General features: G+C 39.6%; 1 protein-coding gene across 2 annotated transcripts in view; it reads right to left on the minus strand.

Annotated features, from left to right (window-relative positions):
• Nucleotides 1–1,417: 1,417 nt before the first annotated feature.
• Glmn (glomulin, FKBP associated protein) overlaps nt 1,418–19,422 on the minus strand; it is a 45,342-nt gene continuing 27,337 nt past the window's right edge. The window contains exons 12-19 of one of the 2 annotated variants that reach the window (XM_045138252.1): nt 19,068–19,109; nt 18,894–18,967; nt 16,956–17,040; nt 15,484–15,590; nt 13,959–14,022; nt 4,081–4,204; nt 2,239–2,318; nt 1,418–1,568 (exon numbers count right to left, since the gene is read on the minus strand). In XM_045138252.1, the coding sequence (XP_044994187.1) occupies nt 1,455–1,568; nt 2,239–2,318; nt 4,081–4,204; nt 13,959–14,022; nt 15,484–15,590; nt 16,956–17,040; nt 18,894–18,967; nt 19,068–19,109 (690 nt within the window). In that variant the 3' untranslated portion in view covers nt 1,418–1,454. Of the gene's footprint in view, nt 1,569–2,238; nt 2,322–4,080; nt 4,205–13,958; nt 14,023–15,483; nt 15,591–16,955; nt 17,041–18,893; nt 18,968–19,067; nt 19,110–19,422 lie in introns of both variants that reach the window. The other variant, XM_045138251.1, reaches the window with a different exon arrangement.

Here is a 19,422-nt window from a genome sequence, read left to right on the forward strand (position 1 = left end):
CTCATGCAGTTTCTTAAGTTGGATAGATAGATACATACAGTTATGGATATAGAATTTTTATTTAAGTCTTTGGACCAAAGGAAAAGTCACATATATTCTTTAAATTTTCTACAAGGGCAGCCAATATTCTAAAATTAATTTTTATAGTTACTTTTTCACACTATAATTTCTGGAAACTTTGATGCAGGGTCTTAGATAGCCTAAGCTATCCTTGAGCACACTATTTAGTTGAGGCTGGCCATGAACTACTGATCTTCCCAGTGTTAGGATTATAAGTATGTGCCCAGCACTGATACTTGTTTAAGATCTGGGGCTGGGAAAATGGCTCAGTGGTTAAAGGTGCAGGCTTGCAAAGCCTGTTGGCCCCAGGTCCAATTCCTAAGCAACCCAAAAAGTAGTGCATCTGACATTTGTTTGCAGAGGAAAAAGGTACACACACACATACACACACACACACAAAGTTCTTAAGAAAAGGTTGCTTCTGAGATATGAAAAGGTTGGAAAGCTGAGAAAATTAATCAAATGTCCTGAATTTAAAACTTCTGCACCTTACATGGCTGGGATAGCCAACTTGACAGTACTTTAAAAATGTTAGAAAGCAGGCTAGAGGAATGGCTTAGTGGATATGGCATTTGCCTGCAAACCCAAAGGACCCAGGTTCAATTCCCCAGGACCCATGTTAGCCAGATGCACAAGGGGGCACATGCGTCTGGAGTTTGTTGCAGTGGCTGGAGGCCCTGGCGCGCCCATTCTCTCTCTCCCTCTTTCTCTGTCAAATAAATAAATAAATAAAATATTTTTTAAAAATAACAACCAGAAATGTATCTAAGTTTTTATAACATCACAACTATAAGAATGAATAAAGCATTACAAACTACGCTTTTTATGAAATTATAATGCAAAATTATTTGTGCTAAATTTTCAAAATAGTGTTTTAGGGGCTGGGGAGATGGCTCAGCAGCTAAGGGCACTTGCTATGCAAGTACATAAGGCCTGAGAGCGTGATTCACTCTGAGTTGGATTCCCTGGCATCCACATAAATAGCTTGGCATGGCCACACATGTCTCTAACCCCAGTCCTGTGGAGGACAGACAAAATTGCTGAGGCTTGCTGGTCAACTAGTCTGACTAAAAAATAGGAGTGCCAGGGTCAGTGAGAGACTGTCTCAAGGAAACACTTGGCTGAGTGATAGAAGACACTCTGTCCTTTGGCCTCCACATGCATACGCATAGGTTGCATGCATATGCATACATCATATATACATCACAAGCAAAATATATTATTAGCTTTGTAAAATCAATGAATACTGTTGATTCATGTGTTGTTTCAGAAATTGACAAGTGGGGGGGGAGATGTATTTTTCTAGTAGTAAGTTTTTGCTAAAATTTTTACAGAGCTATTAAGGTGTACTGGAAACTAGTGTTTTATTAATGTTTATTTATGAAATAGAACTTTTACTTTATCACATTTTCTTCAGAGGTAGACTTTGTTTTTATCTCAATGAGTTCTTCTACTCGAGCCAGAACACTTTCAATTAAATCAAATGTGAAAAGCGCTGAGTGCAGGACCTAAAATGCCAAGAAAAAACTAGTATTATTGGGCTGGAGAGGTGGCTTGGCAGTTAAGTGCTTGCCTGTGAAGCCTAAGTACCCTGGTTCGAGGCTCAATTCCCCAGGACCCACGTTAGCCAGATGCACAGGAGGGTGCACACGTCTGGAGTTCATTTGCAGTGGCCAAAGGCCCTGGCACACCATTCTCTCTCTCTGTCTGCCTCTTTCTCGCTCTGTCTGTCGCTCTCAAATAAATAAGCAAACAAAATTAGAAAAAAAAACTATTATTGTCTTTTTAAAAAATACATTTTACTTTTATTTATTTATTTGAGAGAGAGAATGGATACACCAGAGCCTCTAGTCACCACAAACAGACTCCAGATGTATGTGCCACTTTGTGCATCTGGCTTACCTGGGTCCTAGGGAATTGAACCTTTTGCTTTGCAGGCAAGTGCCTTAACCACTATCAGCCCATAAATGTCTTTTTTGAGAAAGATTCTCACGATGTAACCCAGGCTGGCCTTTAATTTGCTATGAAGCACAGGCTAGCCTTCAGCCTGTGCTCTTTCCATGTCAGCCTCAAAGAGAAGTCCATACCCAGCAGAAATCAGTGTTATTAGTGTTGTGTCTAAAACAGACCATAGAAAAGACTTCAGCTGAATTATAGCTTAAGAAAATTCTAGGTCACCTTAAGCTGCATTTCAGGAGGCATGTTAGGGATCTCTTCTCCACCTACAGTTATCGAGCAAAGATCCTTAGACATCGGGACTACTGCAAGAGAAGAAAAAATTATGTAAACAATAGTTCAAACAATCCTGTGATTTTATTTACTTATTTTCTATAGTTCTGAAATGGAGTCTCATGTAGTCTAGACTGACTCTGAACTCACTATTTGGATGAGAATGATTTAAATTCCCAATCTTCCTGCTTCTGCCTCCCAAGCGTTTGAATAACAGGCATGTACCACCATGCCCAGCCTTCTCAGATTTTAATTATACATTTACAAGCTATTTTAGTCATTTATTTTATCATGTATTTGGGTAGATTATTGAATGTTATTAATACCTTGGAATATCTGAATCACATTATAAACAAAATAGTAGAAATCTGCAGCAGGTGAACTAATGGTTCTGTAAATAAATAATATTATGTTAGCGTGTACAGGATGCATGAAACTTTTTCTTTATCTGAGAGAGTGAGAGGGAAATAGGCAGAGAGAGAGAGAGCGAGGGACGGAGGGAGGAAGGGAGAGAATGGGCACGTCAGGGCCTCTAGACTGCAAATGAACTCCAGACACATGACACCTTGTGCATCTGGCTTATGTGGGTACTAAGGAATCAAACCTGGGCCCTCAGGCTTCACAGGCAAGCACTTTCACTGCCAAGCCATTTCTCCAGCCTAGGAAACTTTTTCCTTTAATATATAATTGGAATCCTAGTCATTATATTAAGTAAATCACAGCAATGTCTATAAAAGTACCATCAAAGATATATGAAAAGGGATCAGAAGATTATTATAGCAAAATTGCTGACTTTAAAGAAAGTAATTCTGAATTTCAGCATCTTGCTCATAATTTGTGCAGATTACTCTGGGGTAACATAGGGGCTGGACCCAGCAATACAAAGGGGAGTGCAATGGCACCCAAAGGGAGATGTTTGAAAATACCCATTCAGAATCAGAACTGAAGTGCTTAAAACAATGTTTAATTTGGGTGCAATCTTTTTTTTTAATTTACTTATTTGAAAGTGACAGACAGAAAGAGGCAGAGAGAGAGAGAGAAAGAGAATGGGTGCACCAGGGCCTCCAGCCACTGCAGATGAATTCCAGATGTGTGCACCCCCTTGTGCATCTGGCTAACGTGGGTCCCGGGGAATGGAGCCTCAAACCAGGGTCCTTAGGCTTCACAGGCAAGCGCTTAACCACTAAGTCCTCTCCAGCCCTAGGTGCAATCTTTATTAACACAATTTCACTGTTAGTTGGCTAAGAACCACTTTAGTTGTAAACAAAATGACAGCTGTCATAGTTCCCTCATTTGGCATGAAGGAAGCATGTACTAAAAATGTTCTGAGCCAGGTGTGGTGATGCACACCTTTCATCTAAGCACTTGGGAGGCAGAGGTAGAAGGATCACCATGAGTTCAAGGCCACCCTGAGACTACATAGTGAATTCCAGGTCAGTCTGAGCTAGAGTGAAACCCCACCTCAAAAGAAAAAAAAAAGCTGTGAATATGATACTTATAAAAATGTAATTTTTTTTTATTTTAGAGAGAGAGAGAAAGAGGGAGAGAGAGAACTGGCATGCCAGGGCCTCAGCCACTGAAATTGAACTCCACTTCCACTTGTGCCACTTAGTAGGCATGTGTGACCTTGTATTTGCCTCACTTTTGTGCGTCTGGCTTACAGGGGATCTGGAGAGTTGAACATGGGTCCTTAGGCTTCACAAGCAAGCACCTTAACCGCTAAGCCACCTCTCCAGCCCATAAAATGTAATTTTTATACCTAATTGAGAACAAAATTGCATATTTACTAACCTTGGCTTTTTTCTTGGCTGTTTTTAATTTCTGCTTCATAATGTGCTTTTGACATATTGAGTCCAGTATGAAGTGGCTTTAAAAAATTATTCTTAATCTTTTCAAGCTCTGTCCATAATCCAGTCTGTTCAGAAGAGTTAATGAACAAATCAGTTACTTGGTTCATTGTACCCTGATTACCTTCTATTACTAAACATGTGGAAAAAACAAAATGAATGAAACATTGTCCTTGCTTTTTAAAAGACTACTGTTTAATATTAATACTTTTATCATCACTAGTTATGATCTATAAATACCAACTAAAAGTACCTATCAAGCTGGGTGCGGTGGTGCATGCCTTTAATACCAGCACTTGGGAGACAGAGGTAGGAGGAACACCATGAGTTTGAGGCCACCCTGAGACTATACAGTGAATTCCAGGTCAGATAGGGCTGGAGTGAGACCCTACCTTGGAAAATCAACAACAAAAAGCTCCTATCAAATGATAATATATAGAGAACAGTACTCATTACTGCTCCATTTGAATAGCTCCTGGTTTTGAGATCTATAACTGGAAATTTTTCTCTTCCTCAATAGACTATCTCCATAAGACACTACCTTAAATAGTCCTTCAACCCTGGACTTTTCAAATGATCTCTTTCCTATTGATGGAAACTTTTATAACACAAAGCTAACTTGGACTTTTTGATGACCAATGCAGATGATCAGTTTAGGGTTATTTTGTCAGGTACCTGAAGAGGTTTCATTTCAAGATCATTTTCACCTTTAGTACTAAAGGAGGAAAGTAATGAAGTTGAAATTTTATTTTATTTTTAAAAAGGAAAGATATTAAGACCCACTGGCATTATGAATTTTCTAGTAACTTGTGGTACAGTCACATAATGGAAAACTGCATAGATATTACAGTATTGTTCTTGAAATGTGTGTCGATGAATGGGAGGAAGGTTACAAACTGTGTTTTGTACAGTATGACTTCATTTTTAATTTAAAAGAAAGAAAAAACTGTAAAGTACTAAGCTCGAGCTGAAAAGGACATAGTGTAACATCAACAGTGGTTGTGAGATTTTGATAACTCCTTTTCCTTTAGCCTAGTTGTCTTGCTTTGTAAGTAGTAAAACTGTTTTAGTAGTATAGTGTTAGATTTTCAAAAACTATGTCCTTAACCTTCCACTACTAGAAAGTTTTCTTAGCTTTTCACAGAAAAGAAGCCATACGGAATTACAGCAGGTACTTCTTCAAGCAGTGAGGTACCCAGGTTAACATGGACTCTGATTACATGCACACACTCTATTAACATTTTTCCTTTCTCTACCATTCTCCATCTAGCCTTTATTAAGAATAACTCTTCCTGACACTCAACATTGGACACTGCAAGCCTTAAATTTTGCCAGCCAGACCAAATGAGCCAACAGGTACAATAGTGGCACATCTGTCATGGTGGAAACCAACTACCTCTAATTGGACTGGAGGCCCACTCCATAGGAAGGAATACATCTCTGATACTGAAAACTTAAAACAGGAGTAGTCATAAGCCCTAGGGGTATAAAGTCTGCTGCTGTCTGGCTAAATGTATATACTATGCTTATCAAACTGTCCAGTAAGCACTTCTCTTAATGTTTATGCCCATATATTAATGCTACTCTCACTTTTGGTAGAGAACCTTCTCTTTTCAGATGGCAGTGACCTTGGCATGACTCAGATGACATCATGGTGCTGGAAAGAAGTGACAGAGTGCTCAGCACTGCCATATCTATCACACCTTCCAAGGCTCAGGGTCCACTGTGGAAGAGGTGGCGGAAAGAATGGAAGAGCCAAAGGAAGGGGAGACTCCTTACAACGTACACAAAATGGCCTGAATATCCATGGCCTCACAGTGCCTGACACTACCTACACAAGACCATCATAATAGGAATAAAATACCATGGCATCAAAATAAAAGACTGATTGAGAGGGGGAGGGGATATGATGGAGAGTGAAGTTTCAAAGGGAAAAGTGGGGGGAGGGAGGACATAACCCTGGGATATTGTTTACAATCATAGAAGTTGTTAATAAGAATAAATAAATTAAAACAAAACAAAAAACCTACTTCCTCCCCTTTAACTTTCTTCTTTGCCTTTACTTCTAAGTAAGCTTATAGGTAGAGCCCACCAGAACTTCAGGCTTTCAAGGCTAATTAGATTTGTTTTGCATTATGTATGTGTGTGATGTGCATATATGTTCATATGTGTGTGGACATACATGTGTGAACATAGATCAACAGTGTCTTCCTCCATTGGTCTCTCACTTTTTAAATTTTTGTTTTATTTTTATTTATTAAAATGAAAGAGAAAGAGGCAAATAAAGAGGGAAAGAATGGGCACACTAGAGTCTCTAGCCTCTGAAAACGAACTCCAGACACATGTGGAACTTATGCATCTGGCTTATGTGGGTCCTGAGGCTTTGCAGGCAAGTGCCTTAACACTAAGCCATCTCTTCAGTCTGTCTATTATTATTATTTTATTTTGTTTTTTTTTTCGAGGTGGGGTCTCATTCTATTCCAGGGTGACCTGGAATTCACTATGTAGTCTCAGGGTGGCCTTGAACGCATGGCGATCCTCCTGCCTCTGCCTCCCAAGTGTTGGGATTAATGGCATGTGCCACCACACTGGGCTTCTATCTATTATTTTTTAAGACAGGGTCTCTCACTGATCCCGGAGCTCACTAATTTGGCTATATACACTAGTAGGTCCATAAGCCCTAGGGACCCTCCTGTCTCTGGCTGCCCAATGCTGGGAGTATAGGTACACACCACAGTGCCTGGTTTTTATTTGGTACTGGAGATCCAAACTCAGGTCATGCTTACACAGCAAGCACTTTACTGACTGGGCCCTCTCCTTAGCCTCCCATGTTAGGTTACTGATGATATTCAAATATGAAGTACATACAGACTACATACTCGTCTACACTTAGCTTTCTCCAAAGGAACACGTTCCCATGATTATATACAAAAGTAAAGTCCCTTTTACTCAGGAGGTAGCCATTATCTAAAAATTTAATGTTTAACATTTCTAATATCTGCGCCACTTAAAATATACTTTTTATACTTAAAAGCTCTGATTATGTTATAAGATTATATATACCTTGCTTCAGTTCTTTTTTCTTTTTGAGGCAAGTCCAACAGACTGTCTTTTTTTTTTTTTTTTAATGTGAGAATGAGTGAGAGAGAGAATTGGCATGCCAGGGCCCCCAGCCACTGCAATTGAACTCCAGACCCATGTGCCCCCTTGTGCGTATGTGCGACTTTGCATTCTTGCATCACTGCATATGGCTTATGTGGGACCTGGAGAGTCAAACATGAGTCCTTAGGCTTTGCAGGCAAGTGCCTTAACTGCTAAGCCATCTCTCCAGCCCCAGTTTCCTTTTCATTTTGCCAGTCTCACCTGAACACTGGGAACATAGACTTCAGTCACAATATCCAGCTAAGGGTATGAAGTGTGTGTGTGTGTCTGAGTGCCCCATGTGCATGCACGTGGAGGCTGGAGAATGTCGGGGGTCTTTCTCTTAGCACTTAAGAGCATAGCTCCTTGAGAAAGGGTCTTTCCCTCAACCCAGAGCTGCTCTTTCAGTGCATCCCAGCAATTCTGCAGTCTCAGCCCCCATAAACTTGGGGACAGGTGTGCATGTCCACACCTAGCTTTTCATCTGGATTCTAAGGATTCAAACTTAGTGGCCGCTGGCCCTTGCAGCACACACTCTTAACCATGGAGCCATCGTCCCAGCCCACAATAATTTAATTAATTGCCCATAATAAAACTTCAGGTAATAAAAATACATGCTAAAATTAGGCTAAAGCAAATTTGCTACACATGCCGTTCAGCATAATTCCAGTCTTCCCCATAATGAATAACTACAGTATTTTTAGAAGCATGTAGGAGTAAAAAGCTATGGAGGCAAGAATATTTTCTTTGCGTTACGTGAAGGTTATCAGAGCTTTAAAAACTACAAAAGAAAACAATTTTAAAACCTTTTTTATCTTTAATGCCTAGAAAAAGGTAAAAAATTGAAATGGTTACGAGAATTAAATTTTTAAATAGTCACAAAACCTTTTAGTTTTATACCCAAGCAGTCTTACTGATATAATAGTTCTGAAATCTTTTCAGCTCTAGGGCTTAACTACACATTGCAAAATTCATTGAGTCTGCCTCACAAAAGGAAGATTTGACACTTCTACACCACAATGAAACTGATTACTTAGACAGACAGGACTATTTCAAAGAAACAGTCAATTGTATGTAGTAAAAGAAAAAATAAGGACATGAACAAAACCCAGCTCACACCTTTGTCCTAATTGTCTGCCTTCTTGCTAATGAAATAATATTGCAACACTTGTGATCTTAAAGAACTTCTATCACTTATCATTTAGCTCTGCAGACAGCACATAGGGATATGTTTCATTTCACTTTTTATTGTGCTGGGGATTGACTCCAAAGCTTCATGATAGACACGTGCTCTACCATTGAGCTTCAGCTCTAGGATATACTTTCATCTTGGAAGAGTAAATTATATAGAATTTTAGGTATGTATAAATGCAAGACATGTATGCATTTTGTCCACTAAGTGAAATGCTCATATACATACATTGCACAGTTTAATTCTTAATAATTTCTGGTGCTTAGTGTGGCTTTTACAATGTTGCTGTTTCCCTCAACCAGCTTTTAGTACATATTACAGTCAGAAATCATCTGGGAAACATTGAGTAGACAGGTGCCTTGAAAAGGACATGAGTAAAGAGGACAGAAGTTAAGTAATGGTATAATTATAGCTGTATCAGAATCCATGTTTGAAATAAAAACATTAATATCTAGAGGGCATTAGCTATGAAAATTAGAGACAGAGTATTGTTATAACATTCAAGAAAATTTCCGTGAAACTCAAGTGTGGGGAAAAAGTGCTTATAACTTATGCACAGAGATAGGCAGAAAATAGTGAGGCAAGGAAAGGAATAGCTTAGGAAAATAAATGAGCAGTAACTCAAAATGGCAGGAAAAGAAATGGGCTATTATTTAATCATGAATCATTTGAATCTGAATCATTTTATTCAAAATTTCCCAAACACCTTTTTGACTACTTCTAGCTCTTTAATCTCTCAGCAAGCTTCGCTGGTCAAAAATAGGAACTAGTAGGAGTTCTTCTGAATAAAATACCCAACATTTCAGCATCATTAGGATATTTTGTTTCTCCTTTAACCAGAACTTCCAAAAAGGGAGAAGCCTTCCTCCTTTTGTTTTTGACAGGGTCTCCTGGTGTACCAAAGGTTCACCTGGAACTTGTGATCCTCCTGTCTCAGCCCTCTGAGAGAGCTGGGATCATGCAGGGACATCACAACACCCAGTGGGAAACTGTCCTTTTTTTTTTTTTTTTTTTTTTTTTTTTTTTTGGCTTTTCAAGGTAGGGTCTTGCTCTAGCCCAGGCTGACCTGGAATTCACAATGTAGTCTCAGGGTGGCCTTGAACTCACGGAGATCCTCCTACCTCCGCCTCCCAAGTGCTGGGATTAAAGGCGTGCGACACCCATGCCCAGCAAAACTGTCCATTTTTGATCAACCACAGTACCTAAATTTGCCTCTCATTTATATACATGACTGACTAATTGTAGTTGGGAGAAATCCTTACATAGTGGACTGGATATTAAGTTGCCTCCAAGATGTTAGGCTGATGTTTTAGACTATGACTTTTTCCAATTTCCCTACTATGGTAATTCTTACAGTAACTTCTATGGCAAAATCTTGGTGTGTTTGATTCACGAAGGAGGGGATTAAACCATAACATGAAGGCAGCCCTATAAGTAAATTGTACCTTTTTCTCCATCATAAAATGTCCATTCTGGGGCTGGAGAGATGACTTAGCAGTTAAGCACTTGCCTGTAAAGCCTAAGGACCCTGGTATGATTCCCCAGGACCGACGTTAGCCAGATGTACAAGGGGCACACGCGTCTGGAGTTCGTTTGCAGTGGATGGAGGCCCTGGCGCGCCCATTCTCTCTCTATATATCTGCCTTTCTCTGTCTGTCGCTCTCAAATAAATAAATAAAAATAAACAAAATTAAAACAAAAATTAAAAATGTCCATTCTGGACCGGAGAGATGGCCTCGGGCCTCATGGCCCAGTTTCAATTCCCTAGTATTCATGTAAAGCCAAATGCACAAAGTGGCACATGCATTTGAAGTTCGTGTGCAGTGGCAGGAGGCCTGGCAAGCTCATTCTAATTCATTCTCTCTCAAATAAAAAAGTCCATTCCAAGCTGGGTGTGGTGGCACATGCCTTTAATCCATTAAATCTTTTTAAACTCAGGAGGCAGAGGTAGGAGGATCACTGTGAATTCCAGGCCACCCTGAGACGCCATAGTGAATTCCAAATCTAGAGCCTGGGCTAGAGTGAGACCCTACCTCAAAACAGAACAAAACAACAACAAAAAAATGTCCATTCCAGAAAAAAAAAAAACCTAAAAACAAACATACAAGGCATTATCTCATCACCTGGATATCAAAGCATACAATGCTAAACTACTCCCACTCTTCCCATCTGCACCCTGTTTTATATATGTCCGTGTCTAATCTATCAGTCCTAATCAGTAAGATCCCTTTGCTGTGCATCAAGCAAGTCAAGTAATACCTTAACGTAGGTAGAGCCTGTCCTGATTAGAAAGAATAAAAACTCATACTCTACCCTAAGAAAACCTTCCCAAGGCTTCAGGCCTCCAGCACTACTGAAGCTTACTGTTTGTTGTTGTTGTTTGTTTCCCATTTTTACCATAAGCACTGTTAGAAGTCAGAATTTAATTTGGAATTTCAAAACTTTTGGTCACTCAGCAGGCCTGCCATGGCTCAAGGAACATTGGGGAAGAAGGAAAGACTGTAAGAGCCAGAGTGAGTAAGAATACCCTTGAGGCACAGTGTTCTCCCCACACACCCCACAGGGACTACCTAAGGCCTTCAAGACCCCACAGTGATTACAGTAACCTCATTGAAGTGGTCCCCAGGGTAACAGGAGCAGAGATGAGGTAATAAAAGAGTATTACCTGCTATATATAAAATAACATAAAAAATTAAATTTAAAAAGTTTTGGTAAGGGGTGGATAGATAGCTTAGTGGTTAAGGCATTTGCCTGCAAAGCCAAAGGACCCAGGTTTGATTCCCCAGGACCCACGTTAGCCAGATGCACAGGGGGTGCATGCGTCTGGAGTTCGTTTGCAGTGGCTAGAAACCCTGGTGTGTCCATTCTCTCTGTGTTAAATAAATAAAAATAAAACATTAAAGAAAAGTTTTGGTAAACCAGGCATGGTGATGCATGCCTTTAATCCCAGCATTGAGGAAGCAGAGGTAGGAGGATCACCGCGAGTTCAAGGCCACCTTGAGAAATACATAGTGTATTGCAGGTCAGCCTGGGCTAGTTAGACACTACCTCAAAAAACCAAAAGTTTTGGTCACGGAGTCATAGTCCTCTCTACCGTTTTCTAGATGTGTGTCCTTGAACAAATTAACAATCCTTCTTGTGCCTACATTAGCAAAGAAAAGGAAAAAACCAAGAGTATCTTTTTTTAGCATATGAAGAATAAATGACATGCAGCCCCTGGCCAGGGAAGTGGTTGTCCCTCACAGGACTAGGGTGGAGCAATGAGGTCAGAATTAATTGGGAAGAGACATGAGGGAATGCCTTGTGATGACAATAATGTTCTATATTTGATATGAATTTGGATAAAACAGATATATACATTTATCAAAACCCAGAGACTATACACATAAAACTGTGCATTTCATTTTGTATAAATTTTACTTTGCAGAAAACCTGCTAACAAATATTAAACTCTACTTAATGAAATATATACTGAAATATTCAGGACAAAGTATGCTCATGTCTAGAGCTTACTTTAAATGCATTTTTAAAAAAAGGCAGAATGGCAATGTAGCTCAGTGAGTAGAGTCTTGTCTAGAATGCGTGCAGTCCTAGGTTTGGTCTCCAGTACCACATAAAACTGAGCATGGTGGCACACGCATGTAATAGGAGGTAAATGCAGTAATTGGGAGGTGGAGACGGGAATGTGAGAAGTTCAAGGCTATACGTGACTATATAGCAAGTTTGAGGCTAGCCTTAGCTACATGGATCCCTGTCTCCCATCTCCTCTCCACCTCAAAATACAAGAAAAGGGGCTGCAGAGATGGCTCAGCAGTTAAGGTGCTTGCCTGCAAAGCCTAAGGACCTGGGTTTGATACCCCTGTACTCATGTAAAGCCAGATGCACAAGGTGGTACATGCATCTGCAGTTCATTTGCAGAGGCTAGAGGCCCTGGCATGCCCATTCTCTCTGTCTATCTCTTTCTGCTTGCAAATAAATAAATAAATAAATAAAAATTTTAAAATATTAAAAAAATAGTAAGATAGAATGAAGGATGGATGGGGGAGAAACGGACACATGACAAAACAAATGGAGTAAAACAAGAGGACCTAGGCAGTGGGCAATGGTCACCATAACTTTCAACTTTGCTGGGCATTTAAATTTTTTCACAATAAAATGTTGACCAAAAAAAGCACTTAGTAAAAAGTGAGCAGGACTCAGTAATAGCAATTAACTTCTTGGCTGAAGAGAGAGGAGTGGTGAAGTTAATGAATCTACTAAGTTTGTCAAAGGATATCACTACTTTTTGCATAAATTTCTCATCTAAAATTATGATTTATTTGACCAACAAAAATCTCTTTGGGGCTGGAGAGATGGCTTAGCAGTTAAGCACTTGCCTGTGAAGCCTAAGGACCCCGGTTCGAGGCTCGGTTCCCCAGGTCCCACGTTAGCCAGATGCACAAGGGGGTGCACGCGTCTGGAGTTCGTTTGCAGAGGCTGGAAGCCCTGGCGTACCCATTCTCTCTCTCCCTCTACCTGTCTTTCTCTCTGTGTCTGTCGCTCTCAAATAAATAAATAAAAAAAAATTTTTTTAAATATTAAAAAAAAAAATCTCTTTGGCACTTTTTTTTTTTTTTTTTTTTTTGAGATAGGGTCTCACTCTGGTTCAGGCTGACCTGGAATTAACTATGTAGTCTCAGGGTAGCCTCAAAGTCACGGCGATCCTCCTACCTCTGCCTCCCGAGTGCTAGGATTAAAGGCGTGCACCATCACACCGGGCTTTCTTTGGCACCTTTTTATATACAAATCAATTACATTCATTCTATTACTTTCTTAAAAAAAAAATCAAGATCAACACACGATTCAGGTTGTTATAATTAACATACCTGACATATAGGGAGAGCAATTATTAGAATAGGGTAGGTAGAAAGAAGGAAGATTAAAAGCAAATATAGTTTTGTTGTGTGAAAAAAACCTCCCTCAAATAGTTTTCTATTATTGAATCCTCCTAATGAAGTGCTGTTTTTTAAAAATCCAACTTCCTACACATTATCTATAAGGTGTGATGAAAAAATTCAGTTTTAGTGATAAAAATATTGTTTCCTGTCTGATGAGGTGCTACTGACATACCAGATAACCTTCCTTCATATGGCTCAGACTAAATCCTGAACTATGTAGGCAGAGTAACTGAGTAAGGCACCCCAATACAGTGCTGGGATCCATGAAGACAATTAACTTACGACCTGCAACTTCCCTATCAACAAAGCTAAGCACTACCTCCAGCAGGACAGCAGGAAAAGAAAAAGGAAAAGGACAGGAATTTACATACAGAGTGAGAGATGTTCTTGGGAATTAACTGCAGGTGTCACAAGAGTCTATGGCATTTCCCCAGGCCTTTACAGGTGGGTAAAATAGTAAACTTTGGCTTAAGAAGATATTAATAAAATCAGAAACTTTCCTTCTGTGTTTTGAATATATATTCACAGTTCTTTATCAAATAATTCACTTACTTGATTGTCATTTTCATTATCTTTGATTACCAAATACCTCAGTAAATTTAATGAAGCCATAATCCTGTTAATCAAAACAAATATATATAATTCATTATTTGCATAGTTTATTCAATTTCAATGTATAAAATAAATTAAAACCTTGAAAATACTGTTATAATTACATTTACCATAAGAGACTACTCCCATTACTCTTTCTTTCCTTTTTTTTTTTTTTTTTCAAAGTAGTGTGTCACTCTAAGCTGACCTGGAATTCACTGTAGTCTCAGAGTAGCCTCAAATTCACAGCAATCCTTCTACCTCAGCCTCTCAAGTGCTGATATTAAAGATGTGTGTCACCACACCCAGCCCCACTCCATTTTTATTTTATTTTGTTTTATTTGAGAGAGAAAGAGACAGATGAAGAAAACTGGGGTGCTAGGGTCTCAGCCACAACAGTCGAATTCCAGACACTTGCACCACCTAGTGGTCATGTACGACCTTGTGCTTGCCTCACCTTTATGTATCTGGCTTATGTAGGATCTGGAGAGTCAAACATAAGTCCTTAAGCTTTGCAAGCAAGTGCCTTAACTTCTAAGCCACCTCTCCAGTCGCCCCCCCATTGCATTAAAAATTATTTGTTTATTTGCAAGGAGAAAGAGAAAGTGGGGGCTGGGGAGATGACTTAGCAGTTAAGGCAATTGCCTGTGAAGCCTAATGACCCAGGTTCAATTCCCCAGTACCCAAGTAAGCCAGATGCACAAGGTGGTGCAAGCATCTGGAGTTCATTTTCAGTGGCTGAGGACCCAGTGCACTCATTCTTTCTCTCTCTGCTTGCCTCTTTCTCTCAAATAATTTTTTTTTAAAGAAAAAAAAGAGAGAGAGAGAGAGAAGATGGGTGCACTGGTGCTGCAAACAAACTCCAGATGCATACGCCACTATGCATCTGGCTTAACATTGGTATTGGGTAACTGAACCCAGGTCATTAGGTTTTTTAGGCAAACACCTTAACTGCTGAGCCACCTCTCATTACAATTTTTGGATTAGCAGTAACTTATTATTCCTGTTTTCCATTTAAGTTCACAAATACAGTCACAAAAATTATTCACTTTTTCCACTCAAGACAGCTTTGTTAGCTTTAAATCCATCATTTCTTGCTTTCTAGACATTAAGATTCCATTTGTTTTCAGTGCTTGCAAACATTTCTCAATATCCATTCTAATATACCATAAGTAATATTACATGTTCTATATGGGGGAAAATGATCTTGAAAACAAAACCCAAACACATTTGGCTTACACTCATGTAAGTTATATATAGGAAGTTCTTGAACTTTAATAACAAATGCTGTAGCTGCAAATCTCTATGGAGTGTTGAATACATTAAGGGTACAAAACCAGAGTGTTGGTCATTCTTGAAGAGATTTTGTTTCTACACACGAATAACTTAAATGTGGAAACAGGTAATTTTACAAGTTAATTATAGGTTCTAAAATCACTAGAAAAATAGAATTTATTAGTTTGAATGTTTGTAATGGTTACCTCACCTATCTGAGTTTTGCAGTAGATCTGTTTCAGCACCCTCTGGGAGAAACAATACCAAATCCAGAAGAGAAATCAGCTGTGGTCCAATGAACCATTTGTTATATGTTTTCTGAAAAGAGAAAGTAGAAAAGTTACATAGATTACGCATTTTCTAATACTTGGATACTGTAAAAACTAGTATACATTTAAAATACACATACAACTTATGTGTTGTGTGCTCACATGGGCAGGTGTGTGGGCAGGTGTGTGCAGTTGCTCCACCACATGTGCTGTTGGGTGTCCTCCTCAGTCACTCTCCACTGCCTTTAAACTCAGTGCTCACCAATTTGGCTATGCTAGCTACCCAGTTTGCCCTAGCGACCCAACATAGGGATTACAGGTATATGCCACCAAGCCTGGCTTTTACGTGGGTGTGTGGGATACAAACTGTTGTAGTCAGAACCAGGCACAGTTTAGAGGAGGAGAGGTTTATTTCAAGCTTACAGGTCCCAGTTCCATGATTGGTGGAAGAAGCTGCTGCCACACATCCAAGCAGAGAGAAACCATCACCAGCCAGCAAACACCAAAACCAGCAGCACAAACCAGCCAACAGCAAGCAGGACCCCCCAGAGTCCAGCTGCTCTGCATACCTTTGGGCTGGACATCAGATCTATCCCCATACTCACCTTAGGGCTGGATCCCAGGATCCACCCACACCCAGTGACAACTCCTCTAGCCAGGCAGCTGGAAACCCAAGTTATAAGCTTTAATAAAACACCCAGGTCTATGGAAGACATGCATTCAAACTACCACACAAACTCAGGTTCTCATGCATGCGTGGTAAACACTTGCCTCTCAGCATTTAAAATTTATCTTTAAATTTTGTTTTCCTACATCCTTCATGTTACAGACACATGAAACAAACCCAAGCAATGTGAGAATAGTGTTTTCTTTTCTGTATGAAATGACTGAGATTCATATATAGATGGACTTAAGATTCAATTTATTTTTCAGAAGTATATAGCAAAACAAAGTCATATTGTGGGCTGGAGATATGGCTTAGCAGTTAAAGTGCTTGCCTGCATAACCTAAGGACACAGGTTCAATTCCTCACTACCCACGTAAGCCAGATGTACAAAGTGGCACATGTATCTGAAGTTTGTTTGCAGTGGCTAGAGGTCCTGGCACACCTATTCTCTCTTTATTTGTCTTTTTCCTTCTCTCTCACATAAATAAAATATTTTAAAAAATTTAAATAAAGGCATGAACCACCAAATTCATCTTTGAAAAAAAGGCATATTATCAACTCAAAGAAATAGTACAATTTAAAATTAGAGCTTAAGAAGCTTTCAAACTTTAAGTTTTGTTTTTTTGTTTTTTTTTTTCAAGTGTGTATGCCTTAATACTACAGATAGGAAAGGGCTGTGTAGCACATGTGATCTACATCTGAATACATAAAATAAACTGGAAATTGGCACCCGGGCTGTGCTCTTACCTTAAGTGACAGGTCAATCTGATTTTTGATATTCTGAATAACAAAGGCCTCCACACCTGAGTGATTACTTGTATTCAACAAACACCTGGAAAGCAGAATTATAGCACATGAAATTATACTAAGCTGCATTTTAATCAAATGGTGATTAAAGTTTTGTATATGCAAGGACTGGAGAGATGGCTTAGCAGTTAAGCGCTTGCCTGTGAAGCCTAAGGGCCCTGGTTCAAGGCTCGATTCCCCAGGACCCACATTAGCCAGATGCACAAGGGGATGCACATGTCTGGAGTTTGTTTGCAGTGGCTGGAAGCCCTGGCATGCCCATTCTCTCTCTCTCTCAACTTCTCTGTCTGTCACTCTCAAATAAATAAATAATAAACAAAAAAATTAAAGTTTTATATATGCAGTCAGGCTTTATGTTATTTACAAGAATACAAAATCCATCGAAGACCATTCTTAAGGTGATCAGCTAACTACAAAGTCATCTGTACAGTTATTAATAAAAACTTACTTTTGCTAACTAGTAAATTTTATCTACAACTGAGTCTTTCCATCAAGAAATTTCTATTAAGGGCTGGAGGGATGGCTCAGTGGTTAAAGACACTTGTTTGCAAAGACTGAAGGCCTAGGTTTGATTCCCCAGTACCCACAAATAGCCAGATAAACATGGTGGCACATGCATCTGGAATTCATTTGCAGTGAAAAGAGGCTCTGAAGCACCCATTTTCTCCCACCCTCCATTCCCCTCTATTCCTGCAAACAAAAATAATTTTTTCAAACATGAAATTTCAGCTGGGCATGGTGGCACATGCCTTTAATCCCAGCACTCGGGGGCAGAGGGAGGAGGATCACCGTGAGTTCAAGGCCACCCTGAGATTACATAGTGAATTCCAGGTCAGCCTGGGCTAAAGTGAGACCCTACCTCAAAAAAAAAAGAAATTTTAAAAAATTGCATTTAAGCCAGGTGTGGTGGCGCACACCTTTAATCCCAGCACTTGGGAGGCAGAGGTAGGAGGATCACCCTGAGTTCGAGGCCACCCTGAGACTACATAGTGAATTCCAGATCAGCCTGAGCTAGAGTGAGACCCTGCCTTGGAAAACCAAAAAGAATAAAAATAAAAAAATTGTATTTATTTATCTGAAAGAGAGAATAGGTATGTCAGGGTCTCTGGCCACTGCAAATAAACTCCAGATGCCACCTTGTTCACCTGGCTTTATATGGGTACTGTGGAATCAAACCCGGGTCCTTAGGCTTTTAAGGCAAGCACTGAACCATCTCTGCAGCCCCAAATTTGAATCTTTTGTGCCCATAGTTATAATGATTTAAATGGTAAGAATGAGGCCCAGTATAATAATTTATTGGTAATCCATCCCTTTCTCACCATCTCCTTTTGCTTCCTGACTAAAATATTTGATGATTCTCTACCTCTCACAAATAAAGTATTAAACCCTGAAATAACTGAATAACTGGGTTTTCAATTAACCACACTTAGCAATGATACTTTGAAATACCTCCCAAGGCTCACGTGGTCACATCTTGGTTGCCAGCTGATAGGCTTCTGTGAGGTGACCAGATCAATAGACTAACCCCTGATGGACTCATGATGGCATTACTGGGAGGTGAAAACCGGAAGGTAGGGCCTAATTGCAGAAAGTAGGGCTTTGAGGCCATGCCCTGAAAAGATACACATTGCCCTTGGTCCCTTCCTGTTATCTCTGTAGACTCCTCTGCCTGCTTCTAAGTGACCATGAGGGCAGGGCGCAGCTCGGCTCCAGTATGCCCGCCCTCCCTCACTTCACCCTCTGCACTACGATGCTCTGCCTTACCCAAGCCCAGGATAATGGAGCCTCAAACCATACACTGAAGCCTGTGAAGCCTTGAGCCTACCGGAAGTAGTTTTCTGTGATTTTGACCCAGCAACAAAGAGACTGATAACCTACCTAAACAATGTGTATTTGCCTTGGGAATCCAGCTTGTTAATGTACAGCTGGAGAATCGCTAACCCTTTTTTCCTCTAAAAATGGAACAAACAACAGTGTTAGACAAAACCTGTAAAGACAAAATATCAAAATGTCTCACTTTAACTCATTATTTAGTCCCCAAATTGTACGTACCAATGTCTCAATAGGGCAAAGTGTCATTACTTTAACCAGGCCCTAGAAATAAAAACAATAAATTCAGAGGTAAGTAGATTATACTGTCTACAAAATGGCTAATTATCAATACTTTGTATAAAATTCAGAAAAAAATGAAGGTAGGATATTTGTAAGTAAATTTATTTTTCTTTGACCCTTTTCTCTATTACATTTATAGGAAACTACAATGGAATTGTATGTATCACAATATGAGATGGGACAAAGTATAATTAAAAGAAATATTTTTATTGACTTGTGTGTGAGAGTATATGGGTGCACCAGGGCCTCTTGCTGCTGCAGACAAACTCCAGACATACACCCCCCTTTGTGCATT

Source organism: Jaculus jaculus, chromosome 19 (genome assembly GCF_020740685.1).
Source record: "Jaculus jaculus isolate mJacJac1 chromosome 19, mJacJac1.mat.Y.cur, whole genome shotgun sequence".
NCBI lineage: Eukaryota > Metazoa > Chordata > Mammalia > Rodentia > Dipodidae > Jaculus > Jaculus jaculus.